At 33.9% G+C, this 25,690-nt stretch overlaps 3 protein-coding genes across 5 annotated transcripts in view; 1 reads left to right on the top strand and 2 right to left on the bottom strand.

Moving 5' to 3' along the window:
- The window catches only part of LOC130662382 (uncharacterized), a 32,303-nt gene extending 24,975 nt beyond the window's left edge, over positions 1-7,328 (bottom strand). The window contains exons 1-2 of one of the 2 annotated variants that reach the window (XM_057461238.1): positions 7,168-7,328; positions 3,867-4,114 (exon numbers count right to left, since the gene is read on the bottom strand). In XM_057461238.1, coding sequence (XP_057317221.1) covers positions 3,867-4,114; positions 7,168-7,223 — 304 coding nt within the window. In that variant the 5' untranslated portion in view covers positions 7,224-7,328. Of the gene's footprint in view, positions 1-3,866; positions 4,115-4,820; positions 5,292-7,167 lie in introns of those variants that run through there. The other variant, XM_057461239.1, reaches the window with a different exon arrangement.
- Positions 7,329-12,973: 5,645 nt separating this feature from the next.
- LOC130662563 (signal peptidase complex subunit 2-like) lies at positions 12,974-18,469 on the top strand. Its single transcript, XM_057461458.1, has 6 exons — positions 12,974-13,104; positions 16,121-16,192; positions 16,269-16,429; positions 17,157-17,250; positions 17,690-17,808; positions 18,291-18,469. Exons 1-6 carry the CDS (start codon positions 13,081-13,083, stop codon positions 18,397-18,399), a joined length of 579 nt encoding a protein of 192 aa, XP_057317441.1. The 5' UTR covers positions 12,974-13,080; the 3' UTR covers positions 18,400-18,469.
- Positions 18,298-25,603, bottom strand: LOC130662560 (protein C12orf4-like). 2 transcript variants are annotated; one of them, XM_057461456.1, is made up of 11 exons: positions 24,995-25,601; positions 23,958-24,279; positions 23,617-23,716; positions 23,024-23,258; positions 22,849-22,933; positions 22,480-22,601; positions 22,020-22,190; positions 21,654-21,856; positions 20,999-21,056; positions 20,687-20,754; positions 18,298-20,618 (listed from the first exon to the last, which is right to left on the bottom strand). In XM_057461456.1, exons 1-11 carry the CDS (start codon positions 25,188-25,190, stop codon positions 20,520-20,522), a joined length of 1,659 nt encoding a protein of 552 aa, XP_057317439.1. In that variant the 5' UTR covers positions 25,191-25,601; the 3' UTR covers positions 18,298-20,519. The 2 variants fall into 2 exon arrangements, with proteins under 2 accessions (XP_057317439.1, XP_057317438.1); XM_057461455.1 differs by having other exon boundaries at positions 18,298-20,754; positions 24,995-25,603.
- Positions 25,604-25,690: the final 87 nt, after the last annotated feature.

Consider the following 25,690-nt stretch of genomic DNA (forward strand, 5'->3'; position numbering starts at 1 on the left):
CTAGAAAGTATTTTGGCGTTTTCCTAAAAGGTGGGGACGATTTAACCAGTGAACCCCAAACACTGGAGACTGCAAAAGCCTTTAAACATAGAAAACAAAATAAGCATGTGTTTGTACAAGTAATAAATGTGTCAGTCAGGGGCCGTTAAAAAACTAAGTAAAGGCTGCGCATTTTAATAAACCAATTAAGGCGTGAGTATACAAAAAAGGTGTGATATTTTAACATGCTAATAATTCAAAATTTATTTTGATATATTAATGTATATATTTTTAGAAAGCCTATATGATTTCCTATATAATGGTAAAAAAATTATTAAGAAAAAATAAAATTTGAAGGTTTAATAGACACAGAAAAAAAAGACCCCTCCCCTACAAATGCGATCTCTTTTACGAAACTACTAATTTCTCAAGTTTGCTGTTTGTTTTTTTGTGATCACAAGACATTGATCTAAAAACGCTTTTTTAATTTTTTCATAATTATTTTGACTTTTGGAGTTTTTAGTATTAAATTTTTTTCCACAATTTTTAACCTCTAATTGTCAGAAAACTCATCATAACTCGCGTTCTGCTCATTCTCAAGAAATAAAAAAAAGGCTTTTTTAGATCAAACATTCCTCTGCATGCTAAGCGTGCTCTCCACCCCCACATCCTTTATAGTTTTGTAAAAGAGATTTAAAACGTTAGTGATACTCTCTTAAAAATTTAACACTGTGAAAAAGAGCTTTTAAGTTTCTTACAGAAATCTTATAGTTCTGCATAATAATTGATCACTATGGTAACAACTCTTTGTTAACAGTTGTTTTTCACATCTTCTATTTATGCTGCACGTGTTCGCTCACATTCGCAATTATACACAGTTGAGTATGGGTAAAACAAAAACAAACTCTAGAAACATAAATCACGAAAAACCTGAACTTGAAAGGAAAAAAAGAAGTATGTTAACGGAGATGCGTGACTGTGGGTAAGTAGCTATAAATATGTCATAATTTTTTTTTATTTATTTTTTATTAAAATTATTTTGTTAACTTTTCTAGTTATGATGGCACACTCTTCGTTAGACTCTAATTCTTCGAGTAAAAAAAGAGGAAAAGGAAATAAACAAATTCATTATTTTAAAGAACACTTTTTCGATAAACTTCGAATATTTTTTCCATCTTTTTAGTGGTAAAACAATCTTCCGCCATGTCGCATGTTTCATTGTTACATTGCAAAATAAACTTTGTTTCCAGTCCAGCTCGAAAGTTTTTGTGCTCCATTATGGTTACTTGGCCGTGACAGATTTTGCAAATGGAGGATCTTTTTAAACAATCTGTCAATAGATATAAATCAACGATCCAGTTGCACGGCGGAAAGTTTGTGTATTTGTCAACGCTCTCATCGCTATCGCTGGATGACACAGCGTCTACAATTTTTTTTCGACTAGTGCTAGCTTGGCGATCAGCAGTAGAAACCTTTTGCCTTAATCTTCTTTTAGCTGGTGAGTCTAATATTTTTGTTTTGGATTTTCTTCTTTTTTGATGATATAAAAGCTTTATGACGATAGGATATTTTTATTCGCTGTTAACTTGTAAACTGGTTTTGCCATGTTTTTCACGGTAATTCAATTTAGGAAGACAAAAAAAGAAAAAGAAAATGTCCTATGGGAAATAGGAGAAAAACTTATTATCTATCATTTATAACCTTGAACATAATTGAGTAGTAAAAATTAATACCCAAGATGATTACGTCTGAACAAATATCTGATCTTTATCGCAAAACAAAAAAGTAATTTATGAAAAAAAAAACTTTTTTGGGATAATAATCTATCTTATAAATAGATTTTTTTAAAAATATTGTTGCACCATTTTTAAAGCCCAGATTTTTTGCTATCTAATCACTGAAAAAATTTTTTTTAAAAAAAAACCCATTTTTTCGTATACTCACGCCCTAAATCGCAAAAATGTCATCACTAAAGAAAACTTAAAACATATAAAACAAAATAAGTTTTTAAGTTTGTATTATTATTATTACTTGTAAAGTCATCACAAGTAAATAGGAAAAAATATGCTTCGTTTTCCACGTGGATTAAAATTTCAAAAAAAAATTACACCGCACGTGGGTTTCGTTTTTACAGGCATAAAGAAAAAAGCCATTAAATTTGGACCTGCGATGGTTTCCAATTGTTTTGTCAAATGAATAAATTATCTACAATTAAATCCATGATAAAATGTCTATTCCGCATGTAAGTGCAGTTTTGCAGACTTGCTTCATCCGTGCTCCGTCGGCGTTCACCTCCGCATTAGTTAAGAACCGCATGGCTGGATTTCTTGTGTTAGACCTGGTTACCAACGACGAAGGGGCCAGGCAAAAGAGATTTATGTCTACGTAGTTCTTTTAACTAAGTCAGGAGTCGGTAAATTGGTCAGATTGGCTTTGAATAGGCTTGCTCGTGGATTAAAAGCTCCAGGACTATTCAATAATTTCTGAGATATAAAAGTGTCTGACCATGACAGAAATCTATCAGACATTTTGTCTGACGAGTCTCCAAAAGTTATCTCGAGGGCTGCCATCGCACGCTACAAAATGGATTTTATAGGTTGATTTTGAAAACTCAATATTTATTTTTTAGGCGTGTGATTAATCACACGCCTGAAACGATTTAGGCGTGTGCTAAGGCATGCGCGTGCGATCGCACACCTCTCCTGAAAAAGACTGACTTTTATGTGAATCTCCATTCAATTACTAGATTGATATAACATTATTATTTTTTTAAATTTTAAACACCCTGAAACAAATTTGAATAAATACAAATAAACGATTTTGAAACGAATTATGATATTTAAGACAATAATTTGAACCAAATCAATAATGACCTGATTTCTATACGTTTTAAAACTAATATATTAAAAAAAATGTTAATTTAAAATCGTTTCAAATTATGGTAATCAAAAAACGAAATAATATGCTGTTGTAATTTTACTATGTATATATACATGTAATCTTGGGCTCATCTTAAAAAATTTATTTGTGTATATTCCCTTGGGTCACAATTAATTGCAGGTCAGTATTTTCAGTGTAGTTGTTATGGTTTGAGGGAAACATGCTATTTATACAGTCAGCTTCATAAATAATGTAAATTCTCAAATAAACACCCAGAGTATTTATTTAACTCTTCAAGGTTTGAGGGGGCGTTTATTAGAGGAAACCGTTTAAAAGAGGGAGGTGTCTACTTAAAAACAAAAAATTTTATCTTCAAACAACAGTTACAAAACCGTCCTCTTCATCAAGAAAATTGAATGGGTGTTTGCTTCTTCAATTTCTGAGTCTGTTATGCCATTGAGAGGATTATTTTCAAGTTCATTATGGTGGACTTTGCTGTTTTTTTGTTGTTTGCTCTTTTAAAAATGATTTATATAAGGAAATAATGAAATAAGATCATTTGTTTTCTTCCTTGTTCTTACATAAACATTCACGGTCCAAAAAGTAGCAGGTCTAATAGTAGGGATGTTTAGTAGCGATATATCCATATATTTAGGTGTTTAAAATAGTGGGATGCTTAAAAGAAGGAAATAATTTTGTTTTGAAGGAAGGTGGGGGGGGTGGGGGGCATTATTAAAAGGAGGCTTTAAGGGGCGTTAATTTAAATAAAGCCTAAGTTTCAAACCTGTTATATTTCCTAGTTTTAGGTAATTTTTTGCTAAATCAGATATTTAATCCAGTTCTAATCCAGATATTTAAGTTCTTGTTTGAATAAAGCTTATTCTCTAAGTTGGAACATAAAAAGTCTGTATTTTCCTTCAACAAAAGTTGTATATAATCCGATTAGGAGAATACATGGCAGGTTAAATATTGTACATTCTACTACTTTCGAATAACTTTTTACTTACCTGTGGAACGTAAGTAGTACAAAGCTGATTGGAGTCCATTTCCGTTGTATCCTTGATAATCACGAAAACGAAACTTTAGTCTTGCAGCATCCGAAACAGTTATCACTGAAGCTAGTGAAGCTGATGTCCCAAACTTTAATCTGTATGCAAATAATCGAGCAAAGTAAACTTCTGATGAGAAGTAGGTCCCAACAGATGTTGATTCATCTAGGATAATACCAAGGTCGAGTTTACATTCCCCATTTGCACTAAAAATAAAAATCAATTATAAAATTTCATACTTCAGCTCCAGGAGGTCGTTCTATAATTACGTCAAGCTAGGGGATAGGTGGGTCTTTCTGTTTTACCTGACACAGTGTAACGGTAAAATGTGGTGTGGATCATACCTAGTTTAAATCCATAACGTCATGGTAAAAAAATTCTCAATAAAGTATTTCTAATTTGTCAAAAAAGGCGTTGTCTTAGTTTTGATACAATTCTTTTTTATATACTTCATCAGAGGAGTTAGACCAGATGATTTTGCTGCTGCATCAAGAGCTGATCACAGCGTATAAAGAGAGATTTGCTTGTGAAAGCAACTCTTATAAAGTGTTCTCCAATATGGCAAAACATGGGAAAGGAAATCAAAACTTTCCCTGAGCTGAAATCTCAAGCTTGTGCTCAAATTAAAACATGGAGGGATAAAATAAGTCTGTTTCACCTAGAAAAGGCACCATCCTATCTCTTTGGAAAAACGCTTTAAAGGGGGGGAGGGGTCTCAATCGAGCATGACGTCACGCAAAGGGGTCTTATATGAAAACGTGATGGAGTGTGACGAGGGGGAATGGGTGGTTCTAAAAAGGCAAATTTAGCATGACGTAATTATTAACATAATTAATGACGTAATTATTGACGTAATTTTTGTGACTGATAAATCTTGTTTATCATTGTTTAAATTCCACAGTATATACATACCCCCATTGAGTATCCTAGTACTCCACTCCATGTGGGTCATCCCTACTCCTTCTAGAAGGTTCCTCCCAGAATCCCTTGCCTCAGAGTATATATAGTTGGCACATGGTTTTCATTTTCCTCTTCAGTTCTTCAGTCGAATTTGCTCCTCCGCCCTCCCTGCTAACTATTTTCTAGATATTTGCATTACCTACTATGTATATATTTGTAATATAGACTCAGCTTTATATCAGCTACTTCGTCTTTATATAGTAGTATGCTCACTTATTTATCGTTGTATATATTTAGTTGTTTTTGTGCATGCTCGCTGCTCTTTGTATTTATTTGTTGTTGTGTTTAGTATTCTTGCTCATAAAACTGTTTACTGCATATTTTCGTTTTTACTGAGTTTAATATGTATAACACAAAGCTTAAAAAGTTAAATCGTTTTCATGTTATTAAAAAAACCTGTCATAATAATGTCCTGACCTGATTATCTTGTCCCGCAGCTTTCGATTTTAAAAAGTCCAACGGACTGCTTCTGAGAAAATCGCGCAAATATGTAGCAAATTCGTCTCCAGTACTAACATTGTCGTGACTCAGTGTTTGGAGGAAGTTTAGCGGCGCATTTGTTTCTTATTTAAGGCTAAAATACACGGTAAGTTTAAACGGACCGTTTAGTTTATTTTCGTCCCCAGAGCTGTTTGAGATTAAAACCTCAACTTTCGAGCTTATCTCAAAGAGATCTGGGGTCGAGAATGCGTTTAGTTTTAAGAAAAAACTTATAAGTTTCGTTGCGGTAATATACCTGTCAACACGTTAAGATAAAATGTATAAGATTTTTAAAAAACTCTCTTTTCACAATGAATACCAAAGAAAAAACACGTAAATCTTCCCGTTGCGGTTATTGTTATAGCAGCAGCAGGGTAACCGTGAAAAAAAGCGGTTATGATTAGAAAATGAAAAAATATGCCCAAATCTTTAGTTTAAACAATAGCTCACCCAACTCAACCTGATTCCCAAGGCCCTTTTCACTCTTTGACATCCTCCCGCACCTGTAGCGTTTTTTAATGTGAGGATATAAAAAAACGCTACAGGCCCTGGGTTTGATTCTGCTTGTACACATAATATTTGTATAAGGCTCGCTTGACATTTTTGCGCTATAGAGTCAAATGGAATCGAGCCTATAGTTTTTAACCTCGATCCCAAGGCTCTTTTCTCTTTTTTTGATAATAGGAGGGCGAGACAGAAATATTTCTGTCTCGCCGTCCTATATCAAAAAGAGAGAAAAAAGCCCTGGGATCGAGGTTGTATAGCTTTAGAAAAATAAACTTAGAGCAGCAGTGGAAATATTATATTAGTCTTTGTCTAAAATTTTGGCTACGGACAAATCCTAAATATTTTTAATTTGTAGATATAATCTTTTAGTTTATCAATGCTTATATAAACAGTCTGGCTATTTGTTGGATTTTCTTGCTTTTCAATGGAGTGTGTATTTATGTTCCTTTTGCGAAATTACCAGAGCTTTTATTTGAGCGGAGCGCTTAACTCAAGGTGAATGTTCACAAGGCGAATTAACCTCCATGACAACAACAAAAATATATAGCGAAATTAAAATACAAGCACTCCTTCGGATACTCGAAAACCGCTAAATATAACAGTCATTTTTAATTCTCTTCAGTAATAAGTTTTTCCAAATATAAACAATAATAATTGTGTTCCGATTGGTTAAAAGTTAACAACGAAATATTTTGTTGCTAATTATTTTAACCTTTCGACGAAGTGAAATTTTGGAACCAAAAACGAAACAAATAAACTGCGATGTTCAAATACATTTCGCTAGTGAATTCGCCGTCCAATTTGCGTCGTGGAAATCCCGCCTTTAGCATTACCATCGGAGATATGTATATCGTTTCTCTGACTCGTTTTCCTGCCACAAAAACCGATTCGTGCCAGTAGGCTTATTGTCTGTCAACACTACTTTTAAAGTGCGCCGGAGTAGAGACTCGAACCTAAAACCTTGTGATTACAAACTGGAAGCGCTACCACTACACCATCTGTTCTATTAATATACAAAGCGTTTTTACTTTAACTGTAAAATTTACTTTCCATGGCTGAGCATTGACCTTTCAATTTCATTAGACGAGACCCTGGGAGTTACGAGAAGGTATATTATGACTTTTTGGAAAACGACAAGTTACAATGATCTAGGACCACGACACAATCTTTGAAGTGGAGAGCTAAAAGTTTGCGAAAAATTATTTTGCAGCAGAGATTTTCTATATGCGCCATTTTGCCCATTTAACGACCGCCGTATTGTAACTTAGCAAAACAGTGCTGACACGAGGTTAAGTATAATACTGTAACTTACCTTGAGCAAAGAAACAAAGCCGAAAACAACAAAAGAACAATCCAAGAGTGCGCCATTCTCCTTCTAAATTGTAGAGAAGGGGCACTGTCGTTTAAAATGTTTATGAAAATTCTTCAATTTATTTAATATAATTTTTAAGAATTTAAATTTACATTTTCATAACATTACAAAAGCATGAAAGAAAATGACTTTATTATAACTTTATAATTGTGTGATACAAGCAAAATTCGACTTCTCTTCCGCTGCACCTGTTCGTCGCATGTTGATGTCAATTTACTTTGTTACATAGAAAGATAACTTCGAAAAAGACTGTTTAGTGTTCCGTTTGTACGCAGGTGCTCTGTTACTCGAACCCTACCTAATGACTGTAAAAAGAGATGGGGCGCGTTTTAATATAAAAAATGCACGTTACAAGCACCAGATATCAACCTGCCATCAACTGTCAACAAATTATTTTCGTCATGCCAATTCAATTCCATGGTTACATCAAAGATGTAGGCGATCTTAAAGAAGCGATAAACATATCACGGAAAATGCTAGATATCCATTTTCTCATACAGATTTTAGGAAAAGGCAAGACTTAGAAAGCAGAATAAGAGATTTTACAAAATTAAAGCTTGGATAATAAAATTTTACATTACATTTATTTCTTCCTGTTTTTGTATGTATTATACGTGTAAGAATAGCCAGCTGTGTCTACAAAGTAAAGTAAATATTTACCGTACTAGTCGTCCACCCGTGGAAAAATCCACGGGGTTGCCTGTCCTTTTTTATATCGCAATTTGTGTTTCCGTAACAGATAGACAAACAGACAGACGACGGCTATTATTATAGAGAATAGTCCGTGGACTTGTTATTTATTTACTGCATTTCGTTTGTTTCGCTACTGCCGTTATCATTTTGCGTCACAGACAGACGTATAGGGGTATTATAATATAGACTACTTTAAGGGCAGAAATTTTCGCGGAATTTTCGTGGAAGAAATTTACAGAAGAAACTTTCGCGAATTTTCCAAAATCTTTATTTTTGGAAACAAAAACTTTCGTGAATGACAATGAATTTCAATGAAAAAAATTGATTTTAAATCGAATATCTTTCCAAATTTATAACGTGTTCGATTCGACTTTCGAAACGAACAAAAACATTCGATTTGTTTAATGTACACACCAAATCAAATGCATGAGGAGAGTGCGTTAGGACTGCGTTAAAACGTGATCTGATAAAAAACATGACAAACCATCATCTGTTTGTCTAGCTTCTGGTGTCTTTTTGTTCAGAAAAATGGAGAAGTTGCATAGATTTACAGCTGCTGTTAGGGGGGTTCATTACTTTCGAAGATTTTGGAGACCACTGGAAAATGAACAACTTGATTGTGTCTACGAACCAGATAATGTTTTTCGGCTTTTAAAACTTGGAAAAAACTTTCGCGATTTTTAGAAAAAGTTGATTTTTCGCGAAAATAATTTTTGCGAATTTCAGGTTAAATTTCTTACCGGGCAGAAATTTTTTTGGCGAAAAGGGACCAAAATCGTGAAAATCGCGAAAATTTCTGCCCTTAAAGTAATCAGTGGCCGTGGAGGATTCCACGGGTTCGCTCCCCTCGTTTATATACTGGATTTTGTGTGTCTCTCGCTACTTGTGGTACCATTTTTCGCAGAGACAGCAGAGAGACGACGGCTATTATAATAGAGACTAGTCGGTGGCCTGTGGAAAAATGCACGATGCACGAAAAGACAGACGGAATACGGCTATTATTAAAGAGACTTAGTCGTTAACCCGTTGGAAATTCATGAGAGTTTGCATGTCACAGGAAAGTCGACAAACATATATCGCAATTGCTATTTGTATGCTCAAGATTTCGTGCGTGGTTAACACCGTTACAAAAAGATGCACAACGGCTATATAAAGACCAGCCGATAGCCCGTGAATAAATCCACGGGTTCGCCCGTCTTTTATGTATCGCATTTCGTGTTTCCGTAACAAAAAGACAAAGAGACGCACGCAGACAGACGAAGTACGGCTATTATTAAAGAGGCTATTCGATTAAGGCCCGTGGAAAAAACCACTTAGGCAAAAGAGCAATGGAAAATAGGTTGATTTATATGTTTTGGTGACCTCAGCAACCCATCCAAAAAAAATAATTTAGAACCTTGTTTTCACGTTGCCTTTATTGTGTAGAGCTTAAACTGCAAAATGTATATGATCATGTGCTCTGTGTTATATGGCCTTAAAGTTTTAAGTGCACTGTAATGGCTTCATTAATTTAATATAGGATATTGACGTTAAAGTAGTGTTATTGACGTCGCGCCGTAACGTCAGAAGATTTAGCATATTAGACGCATTTTTCGGTTACTTCAAAGAAAATTTCGGTAAGATCAAAGGAAAATGAGCACATCCACTTTGCCTGTCACAGAGACTGGCGTATTATTATAGTATCAAAGATATAATATAGATTTACTCGAATGAGCGTCCCCGCTGGAATATGAACTCATTCGACAAATAGTGTTTTGATGAGGGCGCTCATTCGATAGTCATTAACACTTAAATTTGTAAATTTTAGTGTTATGTTTTTGTTTTCTCTTTTATAATTACAATTGTTAAAATTATTTTAATTTTCTCCTATTTATTGTACTTTTTGGTTGATCTATCTTTTTCATTATATGCAACATTTGGGTCTGTAATATTTGCAACAAAACTGAATTTAAAAAGTAAATGCAATAATTGTATAGAATTGCACACCAGTTACTACATTTAACTGTACAATATTGGACACAATGTAGTGGAAACTACCCTCTAAGTAGTGCACTACAATAAGATATTTTCTCGAAAGAGTGTACCCTCTCCGTCAAATGAACGCCAAGTAGAAAGACAATGGGTATGTTCAGGGACGGTCCACGCATAATCCATCGCACATTCGTGAACATCATTGAATACCGCCCGAGACCCGCTACTCATTACAACGCTTCTCCTGCACTTATCTTGAGCACCGTAAGCCTGCATATCGATGAATACCTTGTCTCAAACCCGCTACTCATCACCTCTACCTTAAGTATCAAAGCGTAAGCTATGGCATAGTTGTGACCATTGGGTATTTATCGATGTTCATAAGACTGCCTTGTCACTAGTGTTATTTAAGTACCGTAAACTATCGCAAATATTTTTTGCGTAAAAAAATAGAGATCTTTATACAAATGTGGGTAAGTTATCTTTGCTATACCAGGGATGCGAAAGCTTCGGAAGGTCTTGTGTAGTGCGTGCTTATGTTCTCAAAGCGTGTGGTGAGGCTTGGCGCTTCTCCCTACTTTCTGAGTCCTCCTTGGTTCTTTAGCAAATATACGCATGCCATCCACATAGTCCTCCTCTGTTTCTTTTTCACTTTTCTATTTTGGTTTCAGCACAGCTTTTATCAGCCAGTCATACCATTTACGCATCTTACTTTTCATTACTGGTTAACTCTTAGTCATCTCTTGTTGCACAAACTCATCCCATGATTTTCGGTCTTGTTGATCTTCTTAGTCTCTGTGGTGCCTCTAATAAAGAGATAAGATCAGTCTTGTATTTTTTATACTCAAAACATTTATTATATATTCTTGGAACCCTCAACTAGAGATTTTAATAGTGGTCATAATTTGAGTAGAGACTTTTCCTTTCTCCACTCAAACTATGTACCCCATGCAACTGATCCAGTTGCACAACTTTTTAAGATCTTCCTAATCATCCTCTGAAACTACCAATCCAGGCTTCTATCATGGTGCATGATAATAGCCTGAACCTACAGTCGATATTAATCAGCCTCTTCGGCTCTCTTCTTGTTAAAACAGGTCATCATGCTTACCATTTCTTTACACGCCTTCTAACTATCTGTAAGCCTATCAGACAAAACTTTTGAGTAAGGGACTTTCACTCTACTTAATATGTTATTGCGATAAATTACGCACATTTGTTGTATAAAGATCTCTATTTTTTACGCAAAAAATATTTGCGATAGTTTACGGTACTTAAATATCACTAGTGACCAGTCTTATAAACATCGATAAATACCCAATGTTCACAACTATGCGATAGCTTACGCTTTGATACTTAAGGTAGAGGTGATGAGCAGCGAGTTTGAAACAAGGTATTCATCGATATGCAGAGCGATAACTTACGGTGCTTAAGATATGTGCGGGAGGAACGTTGTGATGAGCAGTGGGTCTCGCGCGGGAATTTAACGATATTCACAAATGTGCGATAGGTTTCGCGTGGATCGTCCCTGAACATACCTGTTTTCGTCTCTTAAGTCAAGCAGTATCTACGGTGAATTCAAACATTGAAACAATAAACAATTTCCAAAATTTTGGATTGAACATTTTTAGATTTCATTTTTTGTCGACTAAATCCTTCATTCCATAATTTAAACGCACGTCTAATTAAACTTGTTCCATAGATGGCAAACGTCACAATTAAAAACAAAAACACAAAGGGGAAAAAAGTGTTTTTTCTCCAATCTTTTGGATTTTTGTTTACAAATTTGTCGTTGTTAAACAACTCAGACAATTGCGACGAAATTTTTTAAAAATCGTCGTCTAAAAAGAGTCAACTTTTTCCAGAAAGAGATGCGTAACAAATTCTCCGAAAAAATATTGTGCTAATACATTCTATAATCTTAGATAAATTATATCGAAACAAGTATGGTTGATTATATGTAGCAAAATTCATATTTTCATATGCAAGCTAAAATATTTTCTTGGTAGAGTAAATTCTGTTATTCGCAATCTAATGTGGCTATGGTCGCGCCAGCATGCATATATCAAAAAGTGAAAAAAAGCTCTGAGGGCGGGATTGCATTTTCCTCGAGGAAACTTTTTTAGACTTAGTTTCTATTAGACGATTTAGCGAAGCGCCGCGTCTCAAAAATTAATACCATATTTTTGTTTAATGGAAACAGTTTCTATTATTAATTCGTTTTAATGCGGTAAGTGCTGTTTCCATTAGACGTCTTTTATTAGTATGAGCACTATGATGACGAGTTTTGTCAATGTTCTTCACCATGTATACTATTGTCAAAAAACACATGTTTGAGTACCAAATAAAAAATAAATCAGTGGAAGAGTCCCGATGATTTGAAGATATATTACTTCTACCAGGTCTTACCAAGTATCTTGGAAGTTCTCGTTCCTTTTTCTTCTTGTTTCTTCTTTTATTTGAATCAGCAATCAACATCTTCAAAATAATTTCTCTTTTGCGTTTGTGTCTTTCAGTTAAAAATGAAATCACCGAGATGAACATATTACATGTTGAAATCCAAACATTTTGAAGTATAACATATCCTTACTCAAATCAACTTTACTCAACGCTATTTTGAGCAAAAAACAAAACTGAACAAGTTGTCATTACTTTTATTATGTTCAAGCATGCCGAAACGTTTATTCACCTGTTTCCATTTAAAAAAAAATATCGTCTTAAGAGCTATCCGATATATTTTATGTCACTTTCATGATCGGCATGGAGTGATAGCTATCCGATAGCCAATCTATGCCGAAACAATACATTTTAAATGGAAACAAAACCCCTATCCAATATGCTTTTTAAGACGCTGCGTTAGTAAATCGTCTAATGGAAACTAAGTCTTAAGATCTTACTTAAACTGTCCATTGGAGCAGGTAAAAGTTCTCTCCGTATTTTTCATGGAATATGATGTAAATACTTCGCTTTCGAACATAGGAACCTGTTCCCGCTCCACAACCTTTATTTATTGATTAATGTCATGAGTGAACCCAGAACCCAGAACTTCTGTGTGAAACCTCAAAAAATTAGTAATCTCCATGAAGGAGAGTGACATATGCCAACAACACGTCTCCCTCTCGCTTCGATTACTATTTCTTGTTTTTTTCTAAACGTTAAGATATACATTTGGCAAAGCAAGGTTACAAGATGGCGGACAAAAAAGATAAAAATGTAAGTGCAATCCAGGTTGTGTTTTTTTAGAATCAACAATATGGCAGCCGTTTTATGTACTCCATCCCATCTCATTTAGCTATCCATAATTAATCAGATGTTTTCCATATGATGATATTCACCCAAATTAATCTCTCAATTTGAAACTTATAGAGGCAATGGGAAATAAAATTGAAGAGGTTTTTGAATTATTATAAAAGAGTTGACTTGTCTGTATTAGGTCAAATTAACAAATAGAAACCAAACGGTTTGCGTGGAGTTGTATAACTAGCTAGCGTATACCGTTCTAATTACGTGATTATCTAACAATCATAAAACTGCTAAAAAACTCATTTGTAAATTATACAAGATATAGCTAGCTAAGTATATTAAAAAATATTCTCTTGAGCAATAAAGTAAGATTAACTGATGAAATACACAAAGCGTTACTTAATATTATCAATAAAGAATTTATTCCTGTGGCGGCATTTTGAAATAAGTTCCTTGCGTTTATTCAAAAGCACGTTAGTATTGGCTCTTAGGATCAGTACTTTCTCACTTAGGCACAAGTCACATCTTCTAGTACTGCATTTGTATGGTGCTGTGTTTTTCTCAATTGACCAATTTAAATTGTAGTTCTTATCATATCTTTTAATTCCCAAATGTGTTTGGAGATTTCTTTTTCATTATATATATATATATAATAAAACATTATGTAAAAAGTCATGTAAAACATGCATTGCGACTGAAACAAATAACATAGAAAAACAAAATATCAAATACCACTCTTGAAATACTCAAAGATAGGAGTGTTCAAGACGAATCAAGAGACAAACAAACAGATTAGTATAATTATCACCGGAAAAATAAAAATTATAAAAATTACAAAAATATCAAATTAATAAAAATTATTTGCAATTAAAATGACTGATGACTCTATTCCTAAATCTGTGAATGACTCTGTTGACCCTATCTCTATGGGCAGTGTATTGAAATTTTTTACTCCTGTAGAGAAAAAGCCAGATTTTGTGAGCTCGAGTTTCACGACGAGTATTTTGACAATTACAATCTAAACATTTCTTCACAAAAAGGACTGTGTGCTTATATATTTCATCAATAATGCACATGTGCTCCTCCTCCAAAATGACTGCTACTCAAGCTTTTTCAGGAGAGGCGTGCAATCGCACACGCATGCCTTGGCACACACCTAAATCGTTTCAGGCGTGTGATTAATCGATTTTGTAGTGTGCGATGGCAGCCCACAAAATAATTTTTGAAGACTCGTCAGACAAATTGTCCGCTACATTTCCAGTTTGGTTGGACACTTTTAGGTCTCAGAATTATTGAATAGTCCTGGTCCTTTTAATCCACAAGCAAGCCTATTCATAGCCAACGTGACCATCCTAGCTAATTCCCCGACTCCTGACTTAGTTAAAGGAACTACATAGACATAAATCTCTTTACCTGGCCCTTCGTTGTTGGTAACCACGTCTTCACAAGAAATCCAGCCATGCGGTTCTTAAATAATGTGGAGGTGAACGCTGACGGAGCATGGATAAAACAAGTCTACAAAACTGCACATACAGGCGGACCTGACATTTTATCAGGGATTTAATTGTAGATAATTTCTTCACTTGACAAAACAATTGGAAACCATAGCAGGTCCGAATTTAATTGAGTTTTTTCTTTATGCCACGTTTAGGTTTTGGTCTACAACCATGCCAAGATATTTATAAAGCGTTGTATAGTTAATTTTGGTGCCTTGATAAACGAGATTCAGTTCGTCAAGACATCGACTTACTTAATCGGTTTCCAGCACCAAACCAACTTGTTTTCAATAATTTCAAATTTTCTATCTGACGTGTAAAGCACTGTATCATGAGCGTATGATAACGTATGAATGAATGAGGTAGTCCTCGAGATCATTAAAGTAAAGTAAAAACAATTAGGTCTTAAAATCGACCCTTGAGGAATATACATCACATGTTACAAAATGTTCTTCAGATGAGATTCCTTCATATATACAGATTAGTATACCTCTGAATAGGTAATCTGACAACCATTGATGTCAATCCCAGTGTTACCGTAACATTTAAGCTTGTACAATAAAATACTATGAGAAAGTGTATCGAACACTTTTGACAGATATACAAATAATGCGCGAACCAATTTTCTGCAGTCTGCTTCCTTTCGAATACTATCAGTAAATGATGTAGCTTGCCCAGTGGATCTCTTTCTCCAATAGCCATGTTGATTTTTATAGAGGAACTTATTGCTTTTCAAATAATCTGTAAGTTGTTTATGAACAGCTCGTTTTGGAATTTTTGACAGCACTGGCAAGATTGAAATTGGTCTATAATTGTCCAAATTCGAAGTAGAACCACTTTTGTGTATAAGCTTCACTTTTGCTATCTTCCACTCTGCAGGTATACAATACCAGTTTGTAAGGATAAATTGATAAGATAACATAATGGTTTAGATATTTTATTTGCAGCATCTTTTAACATCCCAGGGAGGATGTCATCATGTCATGCAGCTTTTCAGCAGCCTTTAAAAGCGACAGATAGCAAAAACCATTTTGATATAGCTTAATTAGAAGAGTTTTACAGATTTTTCTTTTTCTTATGATATTCAAAACGAACGTTAAATAGAAAGTGATTAATGTGATTTTGATAGTGATACAATTTTGCCAGGTCTCAAGATTGAGAATCCCTATTGTAAACCAGAGAAAATTCTATGAGATGATGCATTTTAATTAAACATAATAAGCATTGGTCAGGAATCTACCACTAAACAATGGTCGTAGTCACATGATTAGAGTTAAAAATTAAAAAAAAATGAAACAACTTTATTTAATAACTATATATACATAATAACATGGATGCATTATACATTTTAGCTATGTTAGATCAGAGGAACTTGTTGGTAGAAGCAAATGTTCAAATGATATTGTCCAAAAAGTTTATTTTGACAGAAAGACGGTTTTCATGTTGGAAACACTTGCAGAGAAATGATTTTCTAGATTTTAATTTTTTAGGATAAAGAAATCAAAGTTGATAAATGGGATGGTAATGCATTAAAACATGCCATTGATGACGCTGTTAGAAAGGTTAGTCAGTAAGCAAAGTATATACTGAATTGGCTAAAAATATAGAAATATTTTATTAAATTTTCTTTTACTTTAGATTTTTACTGAGGATTTAAAATATTCAGAGAGTAATGTGTATGTGGACACTAGATTACTTTTCAGTGGATTAGGTTGTGGTGTTGCTTTGTATGCTCTACTGTACGATTATCTCAATCCTTTTCCACTCTCAAAAACTGTTCTTATCATGTGTGTATTGTCGTATCCTTTTCAATGATAGTGAAAGTTTTTTAAAGTTTTGCAAGTCCAAAAAATTTTTTTTGCTCTGCTAGCAAGGTTGTGTAATAATTTCTTCTATTTTTTCTATTTTTGTTTTAAGAAACAGTATTGTGTTTGAAGAAAGTCAGAGTTTATTTGCAGTAGGGCATTTTTACACAAAAAAGTTTCCAATTGATGGCATGTGTTGGAATGATTTTTAAACGCAGCTTCTACGAATGTTTCTTTGAATGAGCGCATAAATTTTCTGTAAGTTAGTTTTAAACTTTCTTAACCCTATTATACCTGGGATTTTTGGCTGTGTAACCCTGAAAAATGGGGGAGGGAGACACAGTGCCTGCAGGCTTTCACTTATGTCTAAACGATCAAACTTGGTTCCGTTACAGAATGTCTTATACAAACTTATTCTGCAAGGAAGTGACCTATTTTAACAATACAGATAAAAAGATCCGTTGTTTCAGAAATATTGACACTTGTTCCATATGTAAAATATTGCATGTAACGTCTTTGGGATCGGAAATGATTTCATTTTGCTGAATTTCTGGCCTTATTGTAAATGGGTGTACAATATCCAGAATAGGACTTTCTTAACATTTTAAATTGAAAAAGGGTTTAAGCAGCATTTGTCGATAGCCGCTCTGAAAATAAATGATATTTTACACAATTGTGGTTTGATTTCATATATGAATTTGTCCTTAACTTCTTTATATAGATACTTCTCTCTCATGTCAATTTTAACCCTGTTTATGACTTTCATTGAAAAGAACATCATTTTAATAGCTAAACAAAGAGAGGCTTCTGGTTTGGTAAGTTACTTATATAACGACATCTCCTTGTTGGCGTTTATTTGTTTGTTGTGACACTAAATCATGGAAAACTTAAGAAAAACCGACACCAAAAGAGAATAAACTTAATTAATTCTCGCGAAGTTGGCAAGTCCTAATATTTTGTAAGAATTAAAATTTCGCAAGAGAAGAAATTGATGAAATTTGTTTCTTAATTTATACTGTTTTGAAGGGCTTTATGTAGAAGTAATAAAGACAGCTGAATTTAAAACTCGCATATATATTATATGTAGAAAAAAATAGTGTAAATTGTTTTCAAAAAGAAAAAAAAAACAAATTTCCCCGAAATTAAATTTCGCGAAATTCGCAAAAACGAGTTTTCCAATAATTTTCACTGGAGCTAATATATAAGTTTATGAGGTGCTTAATTTGCAAACTTTATCGCACTGTTTTAATTTAGGATCCTGATTCCAAATGGACCATTCAAACCACTTTAAAAAGATTCGATAACAATTATACGTGTGAAATAACAAAACAAGATGGCGCCACCAAGAAAAATATTCACGCATCCTTTTCAAAGTGAGTGTTTCAAATCGAATCTCAGGTCGGATTTATGCATGTAAATCAATACTATCAGAAAGGAATATGAAATAAGTAGAATAACCAGATCTTTTAATTCTTATTATCGGGAGGAGGGGTATTTTGGTTTTAACATTGCCATCCCCTTTGAATTCAAAAACTCTATGAAACTTTGCACAGTCACTAAGCGAAATGAAAGAAGTGATAAAAATGCTGACGTTATTATTTTTTACTGACATCATTATTTTCTTAAAAAACCGGCATCTTTTCCTCTTTTTACTTTGTATTTTCCTAATTCGACTTTAATATCTCAAAGAAAAGTTTACATCATAAAGCTCTATGTAAAAAGTGTTATAATAATTTATTAAATTTTCCAACCAACTCAGATAAAATCTAAAAAAAATCTCAATTTTATTTCAGTAATGGGAATAAAATTTCTAGCCTATACTTTCTTTCTCATTTCTGTTTCGTTTTACTTTTAGATGTGTATCCACATGGGTAAACGACAAGGGAGTGATATTGGTGGAAAAATTAAAAAATGACGTCTTAGACCTTCACCGATCGATAAGTGGTGGCAAGAAGAATCAGTAAAGGAGTTTGAAAGATTGTAGTTGCGTGTGTGTTTTATTGTGAAGAAAAATATAAAATCTAATAGGTCGAAGTCGTTGTGTTCCTTGAGAAATCATCAAATTGGTTGTCAAGTTTCACAACAGTATTGTACAAAGTCTTGTCTGGTTAGTAGTGTTGACAGAATATGGGGAAAGGTGCTAAAATATTGTGCGCTAAAAATAGGGAAATACGATACAGAATTTCGGTTTTTAGAGGACGGTGAAATTTTTTACTATTTGAAAAATCTACAAAATTGGTACTTACGAATAATCTTTTAACAGCGAGCTACCTTGTTGTTCCCAGTATATGTAAAAAAAGAAACGTGCCCTTTGGGAACAAGGTTGCAAAAATAACTAACATTAAGAAGGCGATGATAACCCGACTACACCTGCTCTGTGGTTTATTTGTTGACACATGTCAAGGTACCTTAAGCGGAGAAAATTCGGAGTGGATCTATTTGACGATTGATTGAAATGCATTTATTTTAATAGATAAGTTGTAATCATGCTCAATTTGGTGTGGATTTGATTGCGCGATTGGCTAAAATGGTATGGCGTAGATAAAATCTGAGGATGCTGTATTTTGCTAAAGTTGGGCAGTAATAAAAGGTCTTAATGCAAATCAAGTCATTAAAGCCCTGACGCAATATTTCGCATGTTCATTTAACATCAGTTATAGTTTTTTACTCTGGGCAATAAGTTTATCCACAAGCCTCCATTCAATTCTGTTCTACATTTCTGTTCCCGTTATCATGCAATCGCATCAAATATCCACCATTATCCATTTTAAATTTCCATTCCGTTCTAAATTCGTGTTTTTTAAATCGTTATTAGCAATTCGGGGCGCGTTTGTGGTAACTATGGCTAGTATAAAATAGCTTTTTCTAAAGTATTTTTTTCGCAAGCTCTCTTCAAAGTAAATTTTAAAAGAAATTGCAAACGAGCCGGCAACAAGCTGTAATGCGAAGTAAAAGATCGCGAATGTCCGTCCTGTTAAAACTGCGAATATTAAATCTACGTTCTTTTTTCCGCGTTCATTTTTTCTCTTAAGAAGGGACACATCTATAATCAAAAAGTTAAATAACAAGCAACCTTTCTTTGTGAAAAAAACAACAACTTCACTTTTCGTTCTAATGAATCCAACGCCGTTTGTGCGCTTCTTCATTTCTAAAATAGCGCCTGTTCAAGCAGCAAAAAAACCAACAACTTGGCAATAACAGACTAAAAAAAATACCGTCTTTAAATGTGTACAGTGGACACTATGTCGAACAAAAATCCTTTTTCTCTCCCTATCTCAAACTTTTTTGTTCAAGGGGTCATCTACACGGCAAATGAAAATACCAATGGACCCAAAACATTCGAGGCATCAGATAAATTGGGTGTTCCAAAACACACGATTTTCATTTGGATGAATTATAAGTAAATAAACTTTTGATACCCCCTGATAATTGCTTTGTTAATAAATTTCTTAATTTATATGAGAATGTTCTGTCTCGAACAAAGCTTTTGGTCCCTTGCGAGTCCTCGAAGTGCAAATTTCAAGTAAATTACGAATTTAACTAACTCTGTTGCATGCATCTCCTGAGTGGAATTAATTTGGTCAAGTGAGCCCTTGAGAGTTCCACTTATTTGCGGCAAGTATAATTTTGAAGTGGTCATTTTCCTTCATCCCTCAAAACAATCCTTCAACGCTTCTTTGACGGACCAAAGATCTTTCCGAGAAAAAATATAAAATCAAATCTCTAACCTCTAGATCTCCACTTTTATTCTGTATTTTTTTTAGTATGAAATTCTATTTAAGGAGTAACTGCTACTGTGTACAACTGTACAGCCAAAACAAATTTTTTTAAAAAAAACCTTTTTGTTATTGGTCATTTTGTTGCACAAAAATAAAGCTATAATTACATATATACAAAAAACATCTCTGTTCTATAAAGTTTAAATCTTAATTGTTTTAAAAAATTTGCAGCTTGTTGCCAAAAGCTGTGGCACGTACTGTCCTCCATCAGTGATTTCAACTCTGGTAAGGTCTTGTATTGTTATATTGGTGCAAGAAGGCAATAATTATTCTACTTCACCGCAATATTGCTCCAGTCGTGTAAGCTAATTTGCTGAAATATTTGACAGATCAAGGGTTGTGGAGACTCTGAAGATACTGGGAAGCATATTGCTGAAAGCTGCAAACATATCTTCAGATATACCCTTAAAAAAAATGAGTACGTAGTAAAACAGTATAGGTATGTGAAATCCAAAAAGGTCGCATTACTCACGGGAGGTACAACAAATTGTAGAGTTCTAGAATCATGACCATCCCACGATAAGCTCTCCATCATAAAACCTACAGAAATGAAAATCATCCATACAAAATATATTTTGAATTTAAAAACTACGGCGTAGTTAGATTTAGATTAACTTTGCTTCTGCGAGAAAAACTTTTCGTTTCAACCGCTGGCATAATTACTGATTCGCAGCTTTTTGGCGAAAATCGAGACTACCCTCTAATAGTTGTTTTTTTAATGTTTACCTGAGATAACAACAGCAACAACAACAAAAAATGCAACCATGAGAAGCAACTAACTAACCTTTAACACATTTGAAAACAAGTTCAGCTCGCTTCATACACCATTGTACCGTCAAATTCTAAAGATAATTATAGGAAAACATACAAAGAAACAAGCAATTTTTTTACAGTGTCATATGAAATTTCAGATTGATATATCCCCGTTAAAATCGACGTTAATAATATTTAAAGTGGCTCATTCAAAATAGTTTGATTATCCGAATGTATTCACCTGAAAATGAGAAAACATATACAGAAAAATTCCACAAAAATCAGCCAATCATACTATTCCCATCATCCATATTTCGTACATATTAACCATATTTCGTGCACCCCGTAATACCTCTTGGTTTTGATGCACAAACAGACAAAAAATTAACAGGTTCGCTGCTTCTCATATTTTTGCCCGTCGTATATACATTTCGTGACAAGGGGAGGTAAGTAACTATGTAGCTATGGTAAACACACAGACATAATACGGCTACGGCTTAAGGCGAAAGATATAAACGACGCCAAACCATATAGTTGTTAATGCACCTGGTATCTCTTTCACCATCAATACAGAAAATTTGAAATAGAGAAATAAATTCTTGCGAGTTTTATCTTGGTTTTGTAAAATTTTTGTTTCGAAAATTCGGTAGCATTTTTGTGATTTTTTTTTAAACAGAACAACTTACCTCTCCCATCTCGTGAACTAATAAGAGAGGTATAGTGACATTCGTGATGTTATGTCGAGCTGCAGCTAACATGATATTTCTGACACCCGCTATAACGGCATGACGTGAGTTGATTGTCGACAACGCGACTGACTCATCCGTCACCAAATGAAAAACAGCGTGCACCTCGGCCAGATTGGAATGTTTCGTGATGTAAAAATCGCCTGAAACGACAATAAATTGCTTATATGCTTTTAACCCACCCTCAGATTATTAAAAATGAGTGACTCGCACTCCAAAATTACTCTTTTTTGGCTAAAAATTGCGCTAACACTTCTTTGCAAATAAATTGAGCAATGCTTACAATCCAATGTGTTAATTCAGTACCTGTTTGAAGGTTTTTGTTTTTCGTAGGAGGTTCCCTCGCATGACTTAAACTGCTTCGCATCGTTCGAGTTCGGGTTGGTCGGTGCTGTAGTCCTTGTTCAATTAAGCATATTTGTTTCTCAAAGTCAGGGAAATGAAAATCTGTAGATTCATTGCAAACTTGCTTGAATCCTAAGCGAAAAGAAGTCAAAGAAAACTTAACAACTTAAAGGTTATGAAATTTGGTTAGCTACGGCCATTGGCGAACAATCCAGACAACTCGCAATAAAAAAATATGTCCATACATTCGCCAAAAAGTTTAATAAAATTACCAACCTTGACACTCATCGTCGTTTCTGTCTTAAAGCTTAATTGACGTTTAGTAAGTTTTGACGTATCGTTTTGAGTTGGAATTTTTTACATGACGGTAAAAAAAATTATGAATTGTTTAAAATAAAAATTAAACAAAACAATAACAAACTTTTTTTGATCCCAATGGATGTATGCAGCCTGTCGTCGACAAGTAAGATTAATGCGGAGAGTGATTCAGAATATAACGTCATAGCAGTTTGCAGTCGCTGTGGTTGCGGCACCATACTTCCTCTAATAGAAACACAGTAGTCGTACACTTTGACAAAAACTTTAACGCTGTGAAGATCGATCTACGAATAGATACTTATACCAAATTTAATGGCCACAGATCAAATTGCTTTTGTGACTATCTGCTTTCATGTATAGCTTTGTTCATGTTTTCTTCAGATCAAAATATGGCAGGACAAGAAAAGCTTTCATGAAGAAACCGCCCCCATTTCTCTACCGCTGCTCCTTAATAATTTGTTTATTTACTCACCCGATAAAGGTGGTTTTACACTGGCAATAGTCCAACATGTCTCGACACACCAAACGAATATTGTGCATACTTTTCATTTGATTTCCTACAAACAACAACGTACGATATGTAAGGAAAATTTAAGATCTCCACTTTTTCTGACATAAATGAACGAGATATCTATGGTCTCACCTACCTAAATGTATTGTAAAACTTTCTTCCATAAAATGTTCTTGAGGTGAAGTGACGTCATAATTCATTTGATAGCTTTCCATGGAAGGACTTCTGACAAGACGTGGAGTGGGCTTAACATCTTTGCAACTATCATCAGCTATCGTTTTCTCATGCACAGTAAACACCCACTCTCTGTATTCACGCTTCTGTGATTCCTGTAGGTCGGATAAAGCACTCGACCAGTAGATTTCTTGCATCTAAAAATGTTTTATTAAGACAATCATAAAAGCTACTATGGTAACCCTGAAAACGGCATAAAAAGGGATTCAAACTATTTTCCTCCGAAATTCCATTCGCGGAAAATATTAGGACTTGCTTACTTCGCGAAAATTAGTTCTCACGATTTTTCCCCTAAAAATATATCGCGAAAATTAATTCCCTTGTGGTACTTCTTATCACAATAAATATTCAGGATTTTTTATGCAAATTAGTTTAAAATCTCATTTTCTTACCCAAACATAATTCTAAACATTTTTCGGAAGATTTGCTGTAGCGCGTTTACAATATTTCTGAAGCTGCTATTAGGCTTTTTTTTGAAAAGAAACACAGGTCTACCTGAGATTCATCCAATTGTTTTGCAGCAAGATTGTTCACATCTTCATCTGTTTTCATGGTACCAACATACGATACTAGTTCTTCCATTTCAGCTACTTGTCTAAATACAAAACAAAGATAAACTATTTTATTAGGATCTTAGGATTTTTTATTTTACAAAACTTTTTTAAGATAATTTTGTGTTCCTAACGCTGAACACAGGACAAAAGATTTCAGAGTCTGAAAAATTAAGCAGCTAACAAAAGCTGTCACAAGTCATTATAAAGTAAGAATTAGTCAAAACAAAACAGAACGCGATAAACCACTTCCTACAAAAAAACGGAGGTAAACAAATGACCTACTTATCACGCAGTTCTTTCAGAGCGTTGTCACGCTGCTGCACCATATCCTTCATTGCGACTGAATAACTATGTTCTAGTCGTAATAACGCATCAAGAGCTGGCGAGTGGATCAAAGCATGGTAGACATCTGCCCAAACATTATCAACTGATGCGAAACTTGTTTGATGTTCTCTTTCATTGTGAGTATAAGCACTGCTCCAATCTTTTATAAGCCTCTCTTTAACGCCTTGTATGCTGAGTGTTTCGAATAATCGTTCGTCCATCTTCGCTTGAAATTCTTTCGTTTTTTGTATAACAAAGGAGTTTAATGTGTTGTAAAGTTCTAAATGTACAATGTTTGATGTACATGAGAAATAATTAGAACAAAACAAAAAAATAAATAAATAAATAAACAAACAAACAAACAAATAGATAAATAAAAACAAAGCAAAACAAATCAAAACAAAACAAACGGATGAACGAACAAAAATCAAAACAACATACATATTGGCTATCTTGAAAATTATTTCCCGCATTAAAACCCAACATTTTCGACGAGAGAAATCTTTTAATTTTTTTTGATAATCGTTTTGCAATAAGTTTAATATACATAAATGACGCAGAAAGTTTATCACCGTGTATCATCGAGCCTTTGTTGTTTCAAAATATTTGTGATTTAATTTCTATGTGAATTACAGTTGTGAGTGACAGGATATCTTCCGAGTTATAGAAAATTTATACCAGGAAAAACATATACCTTTACGATAAATATGACTGGAAGTTCATGTACTAATAAAAGAGACAGTAGAAGTTCTGCAACAGTGAGGTAAACGATAAAAGAGTTGCGCTAATTACTTTTCATTTATATTAAAACGCCACACACTGGATAATTTTTCAAAATTAAATCTTGTCTGCCATAAATTTAAAAAAAAATGCACAAAAAGATTTTTGCTGCATGTAAATATTTATCATCATTTACCTTGGGTAATCTTTTAATTTTATGACGGTACTGATATTAAAGAATGGTCATAGGAAGACTCAGCAACAAAATTTCTTACCATCATGTAAATAGCATGGTATGGAATGCGATGCGATCAAACGATACACCAATTCTCGTACTTTTCTTTTTAAAGGGATGTTTATGTTGACCTTTAACCGATTTTGAATTCCACGCAAGTTAAAATTAAATGCAAATTCCACTTCTTCATGTGGAACATGAAGTGTTTCACCCCATCCAAGTTTATAATCATCCATTATTATTTCAACTAAAATATCAAAAAGTTCACAATATTAGAAATAGTCGTTAGCTACTTGCTACTCACAGCTACCATTTTGGCTCACGTACGGCAAGCATTTGATGATGCCATTCTCGAAAAAACTACTATTAAGAAGTGCAAAATTTATGGCCGTGGCTTTAATGCAACGCCTCTACATTTTTTTTACTAACAAGAACCCACAAAGCCTTATTGTATATAACAGTAAAATGAAAATTTCCCCAATAATATCTGTTTGATTGAGTCAATAGATTGTCGGTAAAAAAGAGATCCGCATAAATATTTTACCTACTAAATTTTGAAAAAATTCCAAAGTAAACACATTTGAAATAAAAATGAATGATCGTGAATCAAACTCGCAGGTCAGCGCATTATTAGAACCGTACATTTTTAGCCTGTCTCACTACTTCTTTCACTGCTAAAATACTGACAGTTTTCTTTCTTTTTTTTGTAAGGTTCTTAAATAGTTGAGCTGCAGGT

The sequence above is a fragment of the Hydractinia symbiolongicarpus genome, chromosome 10, assembly GCF_029227915.1.
Source record: "Hydractinia symbiolongicarpus strain clone_291-10 chromosome 10, HSymV2.1, whole genome shotgun sequence".
Classification (NCBI taxonomy): domain Eukaryota; kingdom Metazoa; phylum Cnidaria; class Hydrozoa; order Anthoathecata; family Hydractiniidae; genus Hydractinia; species Hydractinia symbiolongicarpus.